A 17417-nucleotide genomic window follows, 5' to 3' on the forward strand; every position below is an offset into this window, starting at 1 on the left:
TCCGAAGAAATTTTTAAATTGGAGTCTTACTTACCTTCTTTTTTCAAACCTATCGTTTCTCCTTCCGTCCATCGTTTGTACGTCTTTATATTATAAAAGTGTTAAGATTTGTCGATTTTCTTTCTTGGTTTTAGCCACGACGAAAATAATGCAAAAACTTTTTCAACAATATTCACGGTGTCGGCCGCGAGTTAGAAGAGCAAAGCTTCACGGGCAGGCGTACGGGCTACACAACAGGTTCCCGGCGCTATGACCAGTATATAACCTCATAGGTATATACTGTTTCTATATACCTATGGAGCTCCGCTCGCGGTAGCGCTGGCTCCGCTATTATGATATACAACTGCATAAGCAAAAACGACCCTCTAGACACCTGTTCCCCCATGCCAGTCAGCCATTTCGAAGTGCAGATCAGCTGACTGTTCTTCTGGTGTAAAGCCATTTGCTAGTGACATGTGCCCATTGATTCCTCTCTCCAACGACACCCTTGTTTTCATACTGCCGATCCTCATCACCCCCATGGTATGGAACAATCTCATACTCGCGTATAATGGTCAGCATACCATCAGCAGCGTTTTCACTTTCGTAAATAATAACAAGGAATGTCTGCAAATTTATATGATTGATACTTATAACGTTATGCATGTTGTGAGTCATTATGTGGAATCGTTGATTCTTGACTTGATGGCTGAGTGGGATCCCTTTGTGCACCGAGACCATGAGCTGGGGAAGAAGGCCTTTTATAAGGCAAGAGCTACCCTGATTGGGAGTATTGAATTGATATGGGAGGGACTGCAAAACCTGAGTAATAGGCTCGGACTTGCTGTGCAAGGTCATTGGAAATCTTATATTCAAGATCTGTTGGACTGTCTGTCTCCCATAGATATTTTAAAGATGCCCCAGAAGAATGAGTTGCCTGGATTGTTGCGGGGAGGAGAGAATCAAGTTTGGGGTGTGACTGAGTCATTGCGCGTCAAATTGTGGGGAAGCCCCTCCAATCCCTTCACCCCTTTCTTAGAAGAGGAGACATTTTCATCGTTTTAAACGTTTTTATTATTAATAGTTCTATTAAGGTATAAAAAATGTTTTTAAATAAAAATGTTCTTTTTAACAAAATTGTCTATTTTTATCTTTTTTTTCTCCTTTGTCTTCATCATCTCCTTTGTCCCTTGCTAACGTTAATTGTTCCGGTATCAGGATGTGGTTGTTCCGCTACCATCTAGTCCTCTATATCCCATCCATCTCTGTAGCTTAACACATGGTCTGTATTGTCATTTTCATCGTCACTAATAACGATAATAGGAATGGGAACTCTAGGTTTTTTGTGCTCTTCTACAGTGCGGGCATGAGGGTTGTATTCCGTTATACTGTTGCGCCTTGTGTGTTCCTTTAGGCAATGATCGTAAATTGTGCGATTTCAGCAGGAAACTATTTCAATGACATATATCTTATCTTTTTTACATATAATACATTCCATATCCATATCCATTTTTTAATTTATGCACTATTTTTGAGTCTTAGGTTTGCCTGTCATGTGGGTGGCTTCCGCACCGTCTTTTATAGACCTTCAAGTAGGTCACGTGTATCGATGAGATCATCAGGAACGCCTCTGGTTGGCTAAGGATTGTATTGACCAATCAGAGGCCTGGAAAACGGGGGACGTCATACTGATGATGTCAAGGCTTAATTTTTTTACCCTCCCCTCCCCTCACTTGCAACGACTACGCACCCTGGCCAACAAGAGAATACCCAATGGTACCCGAAAACGCACCGTAACAAGTCAACGTGGTGGATTTCTCATTCCCCTTTTAATTGGGGCCTTGGCCGTCACAGCAGCCACACCTAAATAGAGTCGACTTAAAAGTTCACCTTCTCAGTTGACTTAAGACATTCACCATGGCCACACAAAAAGAAGGAGCCCACCGCATGGCCATGATCCCCGAATACATGCTCAACATGATCATGACCGAGGAAAACGTCACCATGGCCCCTCAATTCCGTATCATGGCACTGTTGGATGGGGAAATTCGAGCTATCTTGGATGACTCCTCGTTACCGTTAGACGCAAGAATACGCCACTACAATCGGGTGTTAAACCAATACTTCAAATGGTTACAACAAGTCAAAGACAATGGGGGAGGCAACAAAAGAAGAACATTAGCTTCGGCTAAACCGACCCTTAACCTTCCTTCACCACCAAGCAAAACAACTAGATCATCATAACAAACAAAAGTAGACAAGACCCCTCTACTTCCATCACCGCCCACGAATACGCCACGACCATCACGCATACCAAAACTGCGACTATAAACACCCTCAAGGACAACGACACCAGCACTACCACCTATCCATTCACAGCCACAAGACCAACACCCAGGAAGGCAACTCCCATGGGACCCATGTGTTTTTTATGTGCAACATTCTCTCTTTAATAATATAGAACAATAAAAACGCTTTTTTTTTTTACAAAAACCATAACGTTGTGATCGTGTGTTCTTTTTTTACACAGTAGTCTCAAAATGGTGCGGAGGGGTCTACTATACATTTTTTTGTTTCTCCTTTAACCACTTGGCAAACACAAATACTTCAGCTCTAGGGCAATGCACAAGGGCATGCCTCAGGCTGGAAAAAGTGATACCCACAAGTCACTGCACTAATGTCTCATAAAAAGTTCAAATGGGGAACAACAGAGTCATAATACTTCCATAATTGCTCGTATTTGGGGCATCCATACAGTTCCAAGTTAACATAGGGTATGCCGAGCTCTTGTAACGCCTTGCGTTCATAGGATCCTCCCTTGTAAGCAACGACACCGTCTTGACCTTACATGTCATACCACTGCTTGACCACATTGTTAATTTTGATGATTATTTCAGCGGATTGACGGATTTTGGAAATACGGCGGATCACGGATCTGTTGACAATTTGGGCACGGATTTCGGATTTTGACTGCTTTGACGGTCGAATTTCGGATTTCAAATGAATTTCAATCGATGCTATTGTTTATCTGTCAACCATGCGGATCTAAAAATATCAGCGGATCCACGGATTTGCCCCGAAAATGTTCTTTTTCTGTTTCTTTGGAATCCCACTTGGTTCTCTGCTTCGTCTTCTTACGAGAGAGCGAGAGCAGCTTTTTCTAATATATCACAGTCATTTGATGCATCAAAGAAAGCTGGAAAGTAGCGATAAAACAAAAACACCAAAGCTAAAATACACCCTCGATAGATATCTAGAAGTTGGAAGCGTATGACGCACGTGGCTTCGGGCTTTGCCATATAAGGATATTGTTGCGCAATTTTTCAACTTTGTGGCGGAGGAAAAAACGGAAAAAACCTAAATCTCAAGTCGGCCTACCACAGGTAGCCCGACTAATGATGGGAAGCGCCCCCTTTTGCATCGCTCATAATATTTTCGCTTAGAGAAGCGGGTAATGCATGCTGGAAAACTTGTGTGCCGTGCGCACTGTTCGAGCACTGGTCAGATTGAGTTAGAGTTAAAGCTAATGCTATCTTCGGCCAGAACATTTACTCTTTTCATAAGGAAGAGAATGTCCAATCTTGCAAGTTCTGCTCCCTAGACCAGTTCCCCTCTAAGCTAACTTCTGCTTGGCGTCAAATGGCCAGCCACGCTGGACAAGCCCTGCCGTCGTTAAATAGTCAATGTATTCCAACGTTTACTCCTGGGGGATACTCGTTGATCATAAGTAAAAATAAAAGCCCCGGGCCGAATTTAATCCCCCCGATGCAACACGGATGGAACGGGGCCGCATTCCGAAAAAACAGTCCACGGACAGCTTAACTGGCTGATTACGTAGCGAGAGAAAAACAATGATCCAATGGGCCACATCCCTGGGGATGCCGAGATCCAGAACCTTGCGGGAGAGCAACTGGTAATCAATGTACTCAAACGCCTTGCGGTAGTCAAATAAGACCACCCTGACATTCGGGTGGCCTGTGCCCAGTGATGAAGCATTGATATCAAAGCATGAGATTTGCAATACAGCCAGATCGACTTGCGCAGCGACCGAAAACTCATTCGCAACCTTAGAGACGGTAAGGGGTGAGGTTAACACCCTTGACGGGTTTTTCCTTGGTGGACGGCAACATCAGCCTGTTTCTTAGACAGTGGTAGCTTGTGGTTGGCCAGGGATATCTGCGTACTCCCTAAGTACCCAATTGGCTACACCGCCAGGTCCTGCTGCCTTACTTCCTAGGTTCCAGAGAGGCAGAGTTGACTGCATAAGCGATACATGGGAAGACGACCCAGTCCCAGACGCGAAGAACGTGATCAGACTTTTCCGCCAAGAATCTTACGATCCCAATTGAATGTATTTCGGTAGTGACGGTAACTGTCCATATCCAAAGAATGGAATGCTTGTTGACATTTAGCGAGGGTCGTTAGTGTGAACCGTACATCGAACAGCAGGCATGATAGTGTCTAGACTTCTAGCAATTTTGGTTCGAAATCCTCGATCGACCAATTAACGGAAGAAAGAAAACTGCTGAGCTCTCTTTTCTACTGGGCCGAGTGTCCCGCCTTGTAATGACTTTCCTACTAGTACCCTCACGGATTTGCCGTTATTAAGAGCGCATGATAACCACGTTGTGGTGGGAAACGCCAAAGGGCGACAGACTGTAGACAGCATTGGTGACGTAGAGTTACTGCAATTTAGTCATGACAAGGTCAAAAATATTGTCCTTTAGACTTGTTGACATTTTTTTCAGTTTTTAAAACAGTCGTTACTGGGGTTCAAGTGGCGAGTCCAGAACGGCTTCGAGGGAGACTAACGGTACCAGCGACTACAATATACACGGAGCACTTCCCGGCAGCCTCCTTGGCATGAGCCACACCCAGAGGGCCTCAAAGAAGGGGTGTGATAAATTGTCCAGTATTTAAAGGCGATTGAATCTTGGATTTAGAGTCCCACACCGCCATGGAAGTCAAAGCTACTGTTTTTCGCGAAAAAAACGTAAACCAGGGGTTTCGCCGATGGTGTCACGTAGACATATTTCGTTGAAGAAATCCAACCGCACTCGATCTTGGGTGCTAGGGACTGAGTGTTCGTTTTCGTTGAAGAAACCCAACCGCACTTGATCTTGGGTGCTAGGGACTAGTGTTCGTTTTCGCTTTGACGAATCGATTTGGCTGACCAATACATTGAACGGGTTGGTTGTTTACATTGCTATTGACGAAGGCGCCTCTTTGAATATTTGATTGCAACTTTCTTGTGAACTCGGGCAAACTTAAACAGGATGGAATGCCACCTCTGGTACTAGACCGCTTGTTTCACAAAAAATAAAGGCGATTTCTTTTTTCCTGCATGGAATTGCATGGATGCGCAACCAAGTTTTCTAAACCCTGAAAAACCGATGATAGTCACTAACATGAGCAGGCATTTTTAGTTTGGTCGGTAAAAAGTGTAGAACCGTTTTATGCAAGCAAGTAAAGTTTTCATGTTGAATATAATATCCCCTTGTTCTAAAACAATTGGATGTTTAGTCGCAATTTTAGATATTTTTTTAAAATCTTTTAGGGGAAATGTGTTTTTGTGATGTTGTTTTGAACAAGTTTCTCGAATGTGTCAACAAATGATTAAACAACAACAAAATAACATCCCATTATAAACACAACAAGGCTAATGACTTAACTATGCTATGAATTATAATTTTTGTATCTCCCCCCCCCCCCCCCCCCATAGGTCATTAAGGAATAAAAACTTGAAAACATACCTATGTCTTAAATGTGTTGTGTTATGAGCGAAATGACTCGAGCGTGTTAACAAAGAGTTGGGCACGAACAAGACCCGGAAACGTAATGAAAAACAGTTCACCAAATGAAACTCTATCATTCTATGATCCATTTTTGATCAAAGGTTTTTCTTACTAATCACCCCTATATCATAAAGATATGAAAACGGGAAAATATAGGAAATGCAGTGTATTGTTGCATTGTTTTTGTTGTGCACGAAATAATTCGAGCGTGTCAATAAGCTGTTGATAAACGGACAGGGAAGCATTAAAAAACAGCAATATAGTGGAGCGGAAAAGTAGAAAAATAAGGCTTACTTATTGTTTACACTAAGTTTTCATGGCTGCACCATCATGGACCATCTTCATGAGAGTAAAAAATCGTTTTTGTTTACCGAGTTTGCTGTTTGTAATAAAAAATCAGCAATAAGAGAAACATTCTGTATACATCAACTAACATTTCTGTGAACTATCTTTGAAAGACCGAGGAGTCAAATCGATCGAAATGTGTGTGAAACTATGCGTTTTTGATTTTGTTTATTTCTGTTTTTGTTTTGGGGCAACTCAAGCGTGTTAACAAACTATTTTGATCAAAATAGACCCAAAATAAGTCACTGACAGACAGTGGATTGGAATTTTTGGCATTAAAGAAAATCCACTAACTTTTTGAAATTGCCCAGTGGGCGTGAATATATTGTTTAGCTCTTGTTGTCGTGAGTTTCTTTACGAAAAAAGCCGAGAATGTGTCTATTTTCAATATCGTTTCGCTGAGTCATTCTATCATTGCTATTTGTCATTCACGGTGGTCGAGTCTTTTGTCCCATGATTTTTGTATTCTGGTCATAACACCGGTGATGCAGGGAAGAATTAAAACAAGCAAAGTTATGTGCTCATGAAAGGAGTAGTTTATTTAGAAAATTGTCCCATAATTTTTGTATTCTGGTCATAACACCGGTGATGCAGGGAAGAATTAAAACAAGCAAAGTTCTCATGAAAGGAGTAGTTTATTTAGAAAATCAGAGGAATGGTTGTATAGTGATCGGCTCTAAGATATCACCAAAGATCGCAATGTCCATGACATTGCCTGCGGGCTATGATATTTTGCTACTACTGAGCATTTAAAAACTCGAGAATACACGCATAGGCATGTGAGCAGAAAAACGAGGGGGGTGGATGGTGAATAAGCGACAATAGTGTGTAGTAAGGATAGCCTCTGCACACATCTCTTTTGAGCAAAAATAAGGAACTCATCTCTTTTAAAAAAAGTAAGGAACTAACACGGAATGTGTAGTTTGTGTGTTTCGGCAGTTCTCAGGACATCGCTTCTTTTTGCTCAAACACAGAAAGCCCGAGACAACCCCTCCTCCTATATTATTGTCTCCCGTTAGGCCCCGCCTTCAGCAAAGGTAGCCTAAAATATCGGTCACTTGACGCTGTCACAATTTTTATAGCCATCGTTATTCCAAGCGTGTCAAATAACAAGCGGTGTTGTCGCTCATCGGGTTACACCTAACAGTTAGCGTTTAATACTCGCTTGTCTCACTCTCCTGTGCAAATTCCGTCCCATAATGGCTGACGAACGCTTCAGTGTCGTCGACTATGTAGTGTTTTCTATTATGCTTCTAATCTCAGCTGCGATTGGGATTTGGTACGGGTGTGGGCCCGGGGGAAAGCAGACATCCACTAAAGAGTACCTACTGGCGGACCGTAAGATGAAAGTATGGCCTGTCGCTATCTCGCTGCTCGTGTCTTACCTCTCGGCCATCACACTACTCGGCGTCCCGTCCGAGATCTATACGTACGGAGCGCAGTACTACGTACTGATCATCTCCTACTTCATCATCTGCGCCTTCGTCGCCATCATCTTTGTGCCGATGTTCAGACGAGTGAATATAACTTGCGCAAATGAGGTTAGTGCACGCGAGCTTGACAACGCATCCCTTATGTGCATTGCATGCACACCTCCAAACTACGTGAAATGCTCCGAAGAGGGTTTAGCTAGTCGATAAGCTGCCTTTTTTTTAGACAAGTAGGCTACTTTACGAATGTTCAAGGCCAACATGAGCTGATACCCGATACCTGACGCACGTCACACCGCAGAACGTACAGCCAGCTATTTAAATAGGCATATAGCCTTGCAGCACACTTAACACTAAATCTCTAGTTTTAAAATTAGGAGAATTGGCTCAGCTCTGTGTATTTCGTTTGTTAAAGTGGAATTAGAGTGGCATAATGGGTCAAGTTGAAATATCGCCGAAAACACTTTTGGATACCTACAGTACTCAAGTTACTTGACCTGTGCAATCTACTCACACATCTTTTGAAAATCACGCTATCATTCATAGTCCTAAACAATTATTCTTAGCAGTTGACAGGGCTGCATCACTATCTAAACTTATATACCTGTGTTATTTGCATGTGTTGGTTGAGTTTAAGAGAGGATGAAAGAATCTGTACCTCGGATTTTTTCATCACGTTGTCGAGTCTTGAGTGTAACGTGATCGGGATATGCACGTGGTCGGTAGGAGGGAGGAAAGGGGTGGATTTAGGATTGTGCCTCGGATTTGCTAATTAGTAACCTGGGTACTTGAGGTACCAAGCTGCACCAGCAAAGGTCGCGAACCGACAACTCCAGTTCGCGGCTCTTTGGTAGGAAAGCTTGGAGCCTGTGGTACCCAGGGAAGTTTATTAGCATTTTGCAGTGACATGCCACATACGAGTTTAGTCTTGATGGGGTCATGAACAGTGGTCCGTAAAGTCTATATTTTGACATGAGTAATAAGGCGGCTTTTTATGTTTGGTTTTCCAACCAAGGAGTGCAGCCAGTCGTGCAGGGATCGCGATATTCAGTCTAGAACATCGGAATAATTTTAAGATTCAAAGAGTATTTTGTTGTGCCAAACTGATACAGATAGAGAAAAAGCTTTTACTCCCACGGTCTTTCGTATTTACGATACAAGTTGAAGATAATTTGCAATATCACCATCTGACCAGGCTCTCCTGTCTCATCTTTGCAGTACTTAGAGCGTCGTTTCTCCGTCGGTGTCCGGATAGTGGGATGTGCGTTCTTTATTCTGGAGTATGTAAGTATCAGAGGCTTTAGCACATCACGCAACAATGAATGTCACGCTATTCACGTGCGTGACCAGGATCTGCTGAAATATGCACGCTCCCCGCGCATCCATTAGCTACGCGTCTGTGTCAGGTCAACTCACTAGCGTCGGTGTCAGATCCAGCCCCCCCCCCCCCCCCCCCCCAAGCCATAGAACCCCAACATTTCTCTCAACGTCTAATTGTGTAACGCGTTACGCGTTCTTTCTATGTACTTGAGTGTCTTGTTCCTTCTGTCTACTCGAGTAACTAGTTCTTCATGTCTCATGTCTAATTGAATAACTCGATCTTCCTAACTGTCTAATTGAGTAACTCGATCTTCCTAACTGTCTAATTGAATAACTCGATCTAACTGTCTAATTGAGTAACTCGTTCTTCTTGACTGAGTAACTCGTTCTTTCTGTCTAGTTTGTAACTCGATATTTCTGTCTAAACGAATAACCCCTTCTTTCTTTCTTATTAAGAAACCCGTTCTTTCTGTCAAATTGAGAAACTCGTTCTCTCTGTCTAATTGAGTAACTCCTTCTTTCTGTCTAATTGAGTAACTCGTTCTTTCTGTCTAATTGAGTAACTCGTTCTTTCTGTCTAATTGAGTAACTCGTTCTTTTTGTCTAATTGAGTAACTCGTTCTCTCTGTCTAATTGAGTAACTCGTTTTTCCTGTCTAATTGAATAACTTCTTCATTCTGTCCACTCGAGTAACTCGTCTTTTTATTTCTGCAGACCTTGTATTTGTGCGTTGTGCTCTATGCGCCATCGCTCGCTCTCGAAGCCGGTAGGTTTGAATGATATTGCTATGCACTACAAATGCCATAGTTTGTTCGCGCTTTTAGTTGTACCATTGTCCAGGTTCTTATGTAGAAGGGCATAACTTATTATAGGCAATTAAATACGCATTTTATTAACGTGGTTTTGCAAAAATCGTATCTATCATAATGTGAACTCTGGAGCAGTCGTTTTGACATCCGTCACGCAACACGCCTGAGCTGCAGCTCTTTGCGTGACGGAAGTAGGACCATGACTGCATAGGAACCGAGATGTGAACGTTATCTTTAAACATTATTCTCCATTGAATGAAACAAAGGAATGATTTTTTTTGTAAACGATCGCTATTTTGAGCACGCATCATTTGATAATTTTTTTTATTTTCTAAGTTGCCGGCATACCGCTGACCGCCTCGATCCTGACCACGGGCATCGTCTGTACTTTCTACACAAGTTTGGTATGTTTTTTTATACTCGCTCAGCAACTAAAATAAAATCGTGATCTATTACGTCAGAATAAGCGTCTGTGATGATCATACAGAGAAACGTTAATTTACATTTTCTCCGTAATTTTGCATTTTTATGTTATCCATGATGCAACGCGGGTTTCGATATAGCCTAATTTATTGTTAAATTCGTTGTTGTGCGACCTCACAGAATCCAAAATTCCTTTTTTCGTGTGTTTGGGAATCAAACCAAACAATCAAAACCAGATGAACCAATCCCAAAGCTTGTGTCTGACTATGTGCTATACCCAAACGAGACAGAGATTTTGGATTCGCCCAGGTCGCGCAACGACCTGTAATATTTTTAAATGTATTTGATTCAATGTGTATAATGAGATGAGTCCTGTTTACGTCTTAGGGTGGCTTGAAAGCGGTCATCTGGACTGATGTGTTTCAGTCCTTAGTGATGGTAGCAGGACTGGTTGTGGTGGTCGTGATTGGTAGTCAGGAAGTCGGGGGATTTGGTGAAGTGTGGGAAATCAACAAAAATTTCGACCGACTCAACTTCTTTGAGTACGTACAATTGTCTCTGAAATATGTTCTTGTGAACTACTTTTGTCGAAAGGGATTGACGAAAGAGGGTGGAAAGAGAAACAAAAGAAAAAAAGCCATGCTTATAGATAATGCAATTGAGTAATAGCTTCTCTTATTTTGGTCAGATAAGCTTGAGAATTGACATCACGAAAAACCCTACCTTTTTACGTCAATAACATGTCTTGAGCTTATCCTCATTGTAAAAAAAAGACATGAAGTAAGTAGAGATGATTTCCTTTTCACCTTCCCCCCTCTAGCTTCAACCCCGACCCTAAGGTACGCAACACGTTCTGGACTCTGACGATCGGGGGCGCGTTCACCGCCATGCCTGTGTGGACGGTCAGCCAGACTGCTGTTCAGCGATTTCTCTCAGTGCCCAATACTCAAGCCGCTAGGAAGTAAGTCACGTGATAAGCCTTGCCGTGCATTGGGTAATAAATAGAAAGGGGGAACTGTCTGGTATGGTTGTAATGTCTACCTATATTACTCTGTTTTAGTGTTGTCATTGGGCATACAGTCTATTCACTACCATGTTTTAGTGTTGTCTGGCAGAATATTCCTTGGCTGATTGTCTATTTATTACCATGCTTCAGTGTTGTCTGGCTGTATATTTCTGGAATGATTATATATTCACTACCGTGTTTTAGTGTTGTCTGGCTGAATATTCCTTGACTGATTGTCTATTTATTACCATGCTTCAGTGTTGTCTGGCTGAATATTCCTTGACTGATTGTCTATTTATTATCATGCTTCAGTGTTGTTTGGCTGTATATTCCTTGACTGATTGTCTATGTTTTGACATGTTTTATTGTTGTCTGGCTGTATATTCCTTGACAGATTGTCTATGTTTTGACATGTTTCAGTGTTGTCTGGCTATATATTCCTGGAATGATTGTCTATTTATTACCATGTTTCAGTGTTGTCTGGCTGAATATTCCTGGCCTGATTTTGATTGTCACTTTGTGCTGCCTGGATGGACTGGTCATCTTCGCGGTATACTCCGGATGTGACCTGCGTGAAGACAAGAAGATTTCCAGTAATGACCAGGTAATGAGAGACGGAAAGAGTACCAGTTAATAAAAGACGCATAGATTACCAGTAATGACCAGTTAATGAGAGACGGGTAGATTACCAGTAATGACCAGGTAATGCGGAGACGGAAAAAGTACTAGTTAATGAAAGACGGGTAGATTACCAGTAATGACCACTTAACCACGAATGCGCGAAGACTAGTAACCAGAAGATAGTAACCAGTAATGACCAGGTAATAAGAAACAGTTAGATTGCTAGTAAAGACCATAGGTACTTAATTAGAGCGTGTCTGCGTGTAATGGTCACAACTCTACTCCACTAATGCGTTTAAATAGGAAAAATTGGTCCAGAGCATGGATACAATGTGTCCAGTACAGTCCGCTTTACCTCACGCTGCTCTCCGCCTCACTTTCATATTAATTGACCTTCAGATTTTGCCGTATTTCGTCATCAACAAACTTGGCTACTTGAAAGGCCTGCCTGGAATGTTTACCGCCTGTCTTTATGCAGGCGCCTTGAGGTTCGTATTTCTTTAGATGTCAGTACAGCTTTGTTATTGTTGATAATGATGCTTTCGGAGATGATGATGAAAATGCTAGTCATGCTGGTGATGTAGTAATATCATGATCACCTCGGATTTTATTGTTTTCTCAGCAAAACTTATTAATAAAATTCCCTCGAAAACTAGTGGTTCTAATCATCCCTCAAACCGCGGGTTCCCTTTAACCGCGGTATCTCTAAAACCGCGGGATCCCTTAAACCGCGGGATGACTTGTAAAAGCCCTCAGCTAATCCTCCCTCGGTTGTGGAGAAAGTATTTCGCGTTTGCAGGAAAGTTTTTATCACAGGTGCCATGGTGCTATTGATATAGCTTGTTGTGATAATGGTGGTGATGGCGGTCATGGTGTAGTCATGGTAAGGGTAGTAGTCTGGTACTTGTGATGATAACAACTTTTGCGGTGGTTTTTGTGATGGTGCCATAGATAAACACTTCCTAATCGAGTTGTAATGCGTTTTGCCTTGCTCTGTACAGTACGGGCTCTTCGGCACTAAATGCCATGGCACTCGTCGTACTTGAGGATATCGTAAAGAAGAGAGTTCCGGACTTGAATGATGGGGACCAAGCAAAAATCTGTAAATTTGTTGGTAGGTTATTTTCAAATGCAACAATCGCCAGTATATACTGTTTGATAAACGAGCTATTGTCTTTTATAGGTTTTAAGATCCCTCGTGACTATTTGACGTATTTTGTCATGATTAATAATTCACTCCCCATTGCCTAGCGTCATTTGATTTTGCAGGTTTACACTTTTTTTAATGTCCTTTCACGTCCTCTCATAGCGGTTGCTTTTGGAGCCATTGTTACCGGTGGAGCTTTCGTGGTCAAGTTTGTTGGTACCTTGGTTCTGCAGGTTTGTTTACTTACTGCATGTTGGATAATCTTTAGTTATGTGGGGTCCTTGTGCTCCACAACAGCCTCTTTGTCATCTTAACAAATTACAAAGTCATCTCTACAAAGTTTGAGAAAGCATCAATGATTCACAAGTTGAAATCCCGGATTTTAGGCTGAACCTCTGGCTTCCGTTTTGCAAGCTTCCATTTATTGATTCTTAGTTCTTACTTATTGTGACTTTCCCATTTTTACATCCCCAACTTGTTTTTTTTTCTTCCAGTTGGCGTACAGCATCTTTGGTATCTGTGGTGGACCGCTACTCGGCATATTTCTTTTGGGCATGTTTATAAGGAGGGCAAATTCTAAGGTAACGTCTTTGAAACTGCTGATGATTTTCTTTGCCAATTCCTGACTCGTCTTCAGTTCTTGACCATTAGCCAAAGAGATATGTAGTAAACAAATTCAAAGGGTCAATTGCACCAGTTTACTCCCGGAGGACCAACGGAAACCTCAACCGTTAAGAGACAAAAAAATCTTTAAGAATCCGTCTATTTAACAGACCATCCGCTAATAAATTATCAGCAAATCCTAGAAGGAACTTCCAATAGACAGGCTGCTTTTACAATTTTCAAATATTTCTCGCGTTTTCCGTTAAAAACTCATCAGAGATTGTTACGTTACGGGTGACATTGTCGAAGCTTGGCTCTCAGCAATAGGCAATCATCAGAACCCCATTTTTTATTCTCAACTCAAGCACGAGAGAACACAATTGTTTTGTGTTTGACTCTCACTTGAGTTGCGCTTCCAACAACATTAGTTTCGGCTCTCCAAACCTGCTATCATTTTATGTTAATTGACCATTTATGTGAGTCCCATTAATCGCTTTTTCGAAGGGACACTTGTTTTCATTGCAACAAATATACATGCCAGAAGCTCACCAAATTACATCAGTATGCCAATGTTTGGGGTGTTTTTGAGAATCACGAAAGACGCGAATATTTGATGCTATACTAATAAACTACCATGTTTGTGTCGTATAGGGTGCCTACGTAGGTGTCTTCGCTGGGGCTGCTATTACTCTTTGGGTATTCATCGGAGCCCAGGTCTACCCCCCTAACAAGTACCCAGGACGTCGCTCCATAAGAGAATGTGATTGGTTTAACGCTACGACCTCCAATAGTACAGGGTATATTGATAACCCCTGGACCCCACACAGGTAACCCAACAGCAGATAAGGCGTATATAAACACCCCCTTGAAACCACACAGGTAACCCAACAAATGATTACAGCGTAATTGGCAACACACCACACAGGTAACCCAAAAAGCATATATGGCGTATATTGACAACTTTCTGAACACCACACATATAACCCAACAAGCAGATACGGCGTATATAGACAACCCCTTAAAACCACACAGGTAACCCAACAAGCAGATACGGCGTATATAGACAACCCCTTAAAACCACACAGGTAACCCAACAAGCAGATACGGCGTATATAGACAACCCCTTGAAACCACACAGGTAACCCAACAAGCAGATACGGCGTATATAGACAACCCCTTGAAACCGCACAGGTAACCCAACAAGCAGATACGGCGTATATAGACAACCCCTGGTAATGTTCGTGTCGCTTGGGGCAAATCAGGCTATAACAATACGTAAATTTACTTCTTTTTATTTCATGTGTTCCTTAATATTTACTGTAATTCGGCTATACATCCCCCATAATGTTGTGTCATTATAAACTTAATTTTTGTCGTGTTTGTGTATCTTTGGCTTATTTATGTTGTTGTGTTTTCCTTTCTAGTAATGGGATTGCGGATTTCTACAGCATCTCCTATCTCTGGTTTAGCGGACTCTCCGTCTTTGTGTCGTTCATGGTCGGACTAATCGCCAGCTTTATGACCGGTAAGTTCGCTTGATATTTATTGGAAATAAGTCAATTCCTTGAATTCATGATTTACATAAATGGTATCGTATGCATTGTTTTGTGAACCAGCATTTGCGCTTTAACAGAATCACCGATTTCGTTTGATAATTGTGAATTTATTGAACAGAACATCGAATTCGAGATATTCAATTTAAGTCTCTTAAAACTATAGCTCGATAAAGTGAATTCAATGTATCTTGGTCGATGCTTGTGTTTCGTATTTGGAATATGCGCCGATGTAGGAGTCTTTCATCTTATTAAAGTTATGCCTTATTATTATCATTATTATCATTATGATTGTTGTTGTTGTTGTTGATGTTGTTGTTGTTGCTAGGCAGCCCATGAATAATTCTGCAAATACCTCCCCCCCGGTAAAATGTTAATGGGCTTGAATAATGTAACAGAATTGCCCATATAAGTATTTTGTTTGCGATTTTTGTGTGTCAGAGACGAAAGAAGACCGCGCACGCGCAAAACAACTCGACCCCAAGCTGCTGTTCCCAACAAAGGCCTGGTTACTGTCATTCCTTCCAGGGCACAAATTCGAGTGGGACATCGAGGAAATCACGTATGAGGAGCCTCCGCCATCGGTAGGCTTACGACCGAAAATACATGTCATGCATTGCTTCAGTATGATATTCGATAGTATTGTTAATAATTTTATCGCGGAGGCAATTCCAGGGAGGTGCAGTTAACAAAAGATACATCTCTCGTTATTCGTGTAAAGCTTGTTTTACTCATTAGGGTGATAAGATCGATAAGTACAACATTCTTGTCGAGGAAAGCCGATACAATACCGCCTTGTATCTTACATTGTATACATCGATATCATCCGCAGGAGCTGGTAATTGGGGCTGTTGATAACGATATAAAGAAAAAGGACGGCGCTCAGGTATGTAGTGATAATGACAGTGAAGCCCCGTGCAAACTGCGCCAGCACCTGCAAGCATTGCTGGCGAATTTTCGCTTGACTGACTATAGGACAAAGGAAATGCCAAAATAGGAAATGGACTTTCTGACATCTCCGTTTTCTTGTATTCAGTCGAGCAAGAATTCGTGGTGCTGGCGCAGTTTGCACGGGACAAGTACTACGCCCCCCCCCCCCCCCCCCCCCCCCCCCACCGAATCGTACAGAGTTATAATTGGAAAGTATTTTTTTATTCGCTTTATCTTGACAGGCTTTTGCTTTCTGTGATTTTTCTTTTGCTGTTTATAGGACCTGAATTGTAACGTCAACCTCGCGGCAGACGATGACATTGATCCACAGGAAACCCGGTTCTGAGTCACAGTGAACAAAGTGTGAGACGCCCCCAATTAGGTCGCTGGTGTCCAGGTCAGGTCAAGATAGTGGTTATTTAGTGAGAATAAATAATCTTTAGCAGCATACCTTAAATCTAAATACGTTTTATTTCTCAGTTTCTTTTGGGGCTGGTTTTTTTAACGTTCTTCTCTTGGTAGCCCACTATGCGTGTTAATCCTATAGTTTTATTGGCCGAAGGATGAATACCAACTCGCTCAGTCCTACCACAAGGTGCTCATGGCTACTGTCAGTGGTTTATACAGCTATTTCAAAAAGGTTGTACTCAGAGAATGTGTGTATCGTAACCCGCAGTGCTTCATGGGTATCAAATAAGATAAGCGTAAATAAAATACAAATCTAAAAAAAATACAATCTACTTGGGAGAATGGCATACTGACAGTAGCCTTGGGCTGCCTGTGGTTGGCGCTCCAATGTTGTAGATTTTTACAAACTTTAGCATTTCGAAAAAATGTTTTAAAATCTACCAACGTAACATTGTACATAGCAATTTTAAAGGTTTTTCTCTGTGGATCATTTGATATCGATTAGGATATAGGTGTACATATTATTATTAGTGTTAAAGCACATTTGCCATTTTTTGGCTTTCAAATCTGGTACTTTTGCCTATAAGCTATAGCTTTATGTAACACGCCTTTTATTATTTGCACTTTTTGCACAGCCTTTTATGTTCTATGCTCGGGTGCTTGATTTTTCGCCGCCGCAAATGTAAAGCGCCTGATCATCCAGAGCAGTATAAGTTTGTATTATTACTTTTTGTGGCGTGAGCTGTTAATATCTTGTTTGAAATATAGATTAAAAACATTGTTTGGACAAAATATCTCGCCGGTCTGTTTACTCTCCTTTTGGTATGTTGACCTGTCGACATTTTGCTGCTGAAGCCTCGACACAACGAGAGCGTCACAATTGCGTGATACTCCAGCGATTCCTTTCTTTGAGAATAAAAAAACACGCCGGAAAAGGGTTCTTCTGTGGTAGAGACCATTAGGGAGCGCTGAATCTCTGCCCCAGGTGTCATATAGCCCCGTTGAATATATCGAATTTTGAAACCTTTGACGTATGATTGTATCTATG

The 17417-nt window shown here is 41.7% G+C and overlaps 1 protein-coding gene across 1 annotated transcript; it reads left to right on the top strand.

The window, feature by feature from the left end:
* Window positions 1–6750: 6750 nt before the first annotated feature.
* LOC5512023 (sodium-coupled monocarboxylate transporter 1) lies at window positions 6751–17161 on the top strand. The gene is made up of 16 exons (XM_001632326.3): window positions 6751–7660; window positions 8768–8833; window positions 9584–9635; window positions 10015–10082; window positions 10489–10643; window positions 10922–11062; window positions 11582–11711; window positions 12128–12216; window positions 12730–12842; window positions 13038–13108; window positions 13370–13456; window positions 14130–14305; window positions 14903–15003; window positions 15473–15615; window positions 15864–15917; window positions 16242–17161. The coding sequence occupies exons 1-16, from the start codon at window positions 7319–7321 to the stop codon at window positions 16305–16307; spliced, it is 1854 nt and encodes a 617-aa protein (XP_001632376.2). The 5' UTR covers window positions 6751–7318; the 3' UTR covers window positions 16308–17161.
* The last annotated feature ends 256 nt before the right edge of the window (window positions 17162–17417 follow it).

The sequence above is a fragment of the Nematostella vectensis genome, chromosome 6 (assembly GCF_932526225.1).
Source record: "Nematostella vectensis chromosome 6, jaNemVect1.1, whole genome shotgun sequence".
Classification (NCBI taxonomy): domain Eukaryota; kingdom Metazoa; phylum Cnidaria; class Anthozoa; order Actiniaria; family Edwardsiidae; genus Nematostella; species Nematostella vectensis.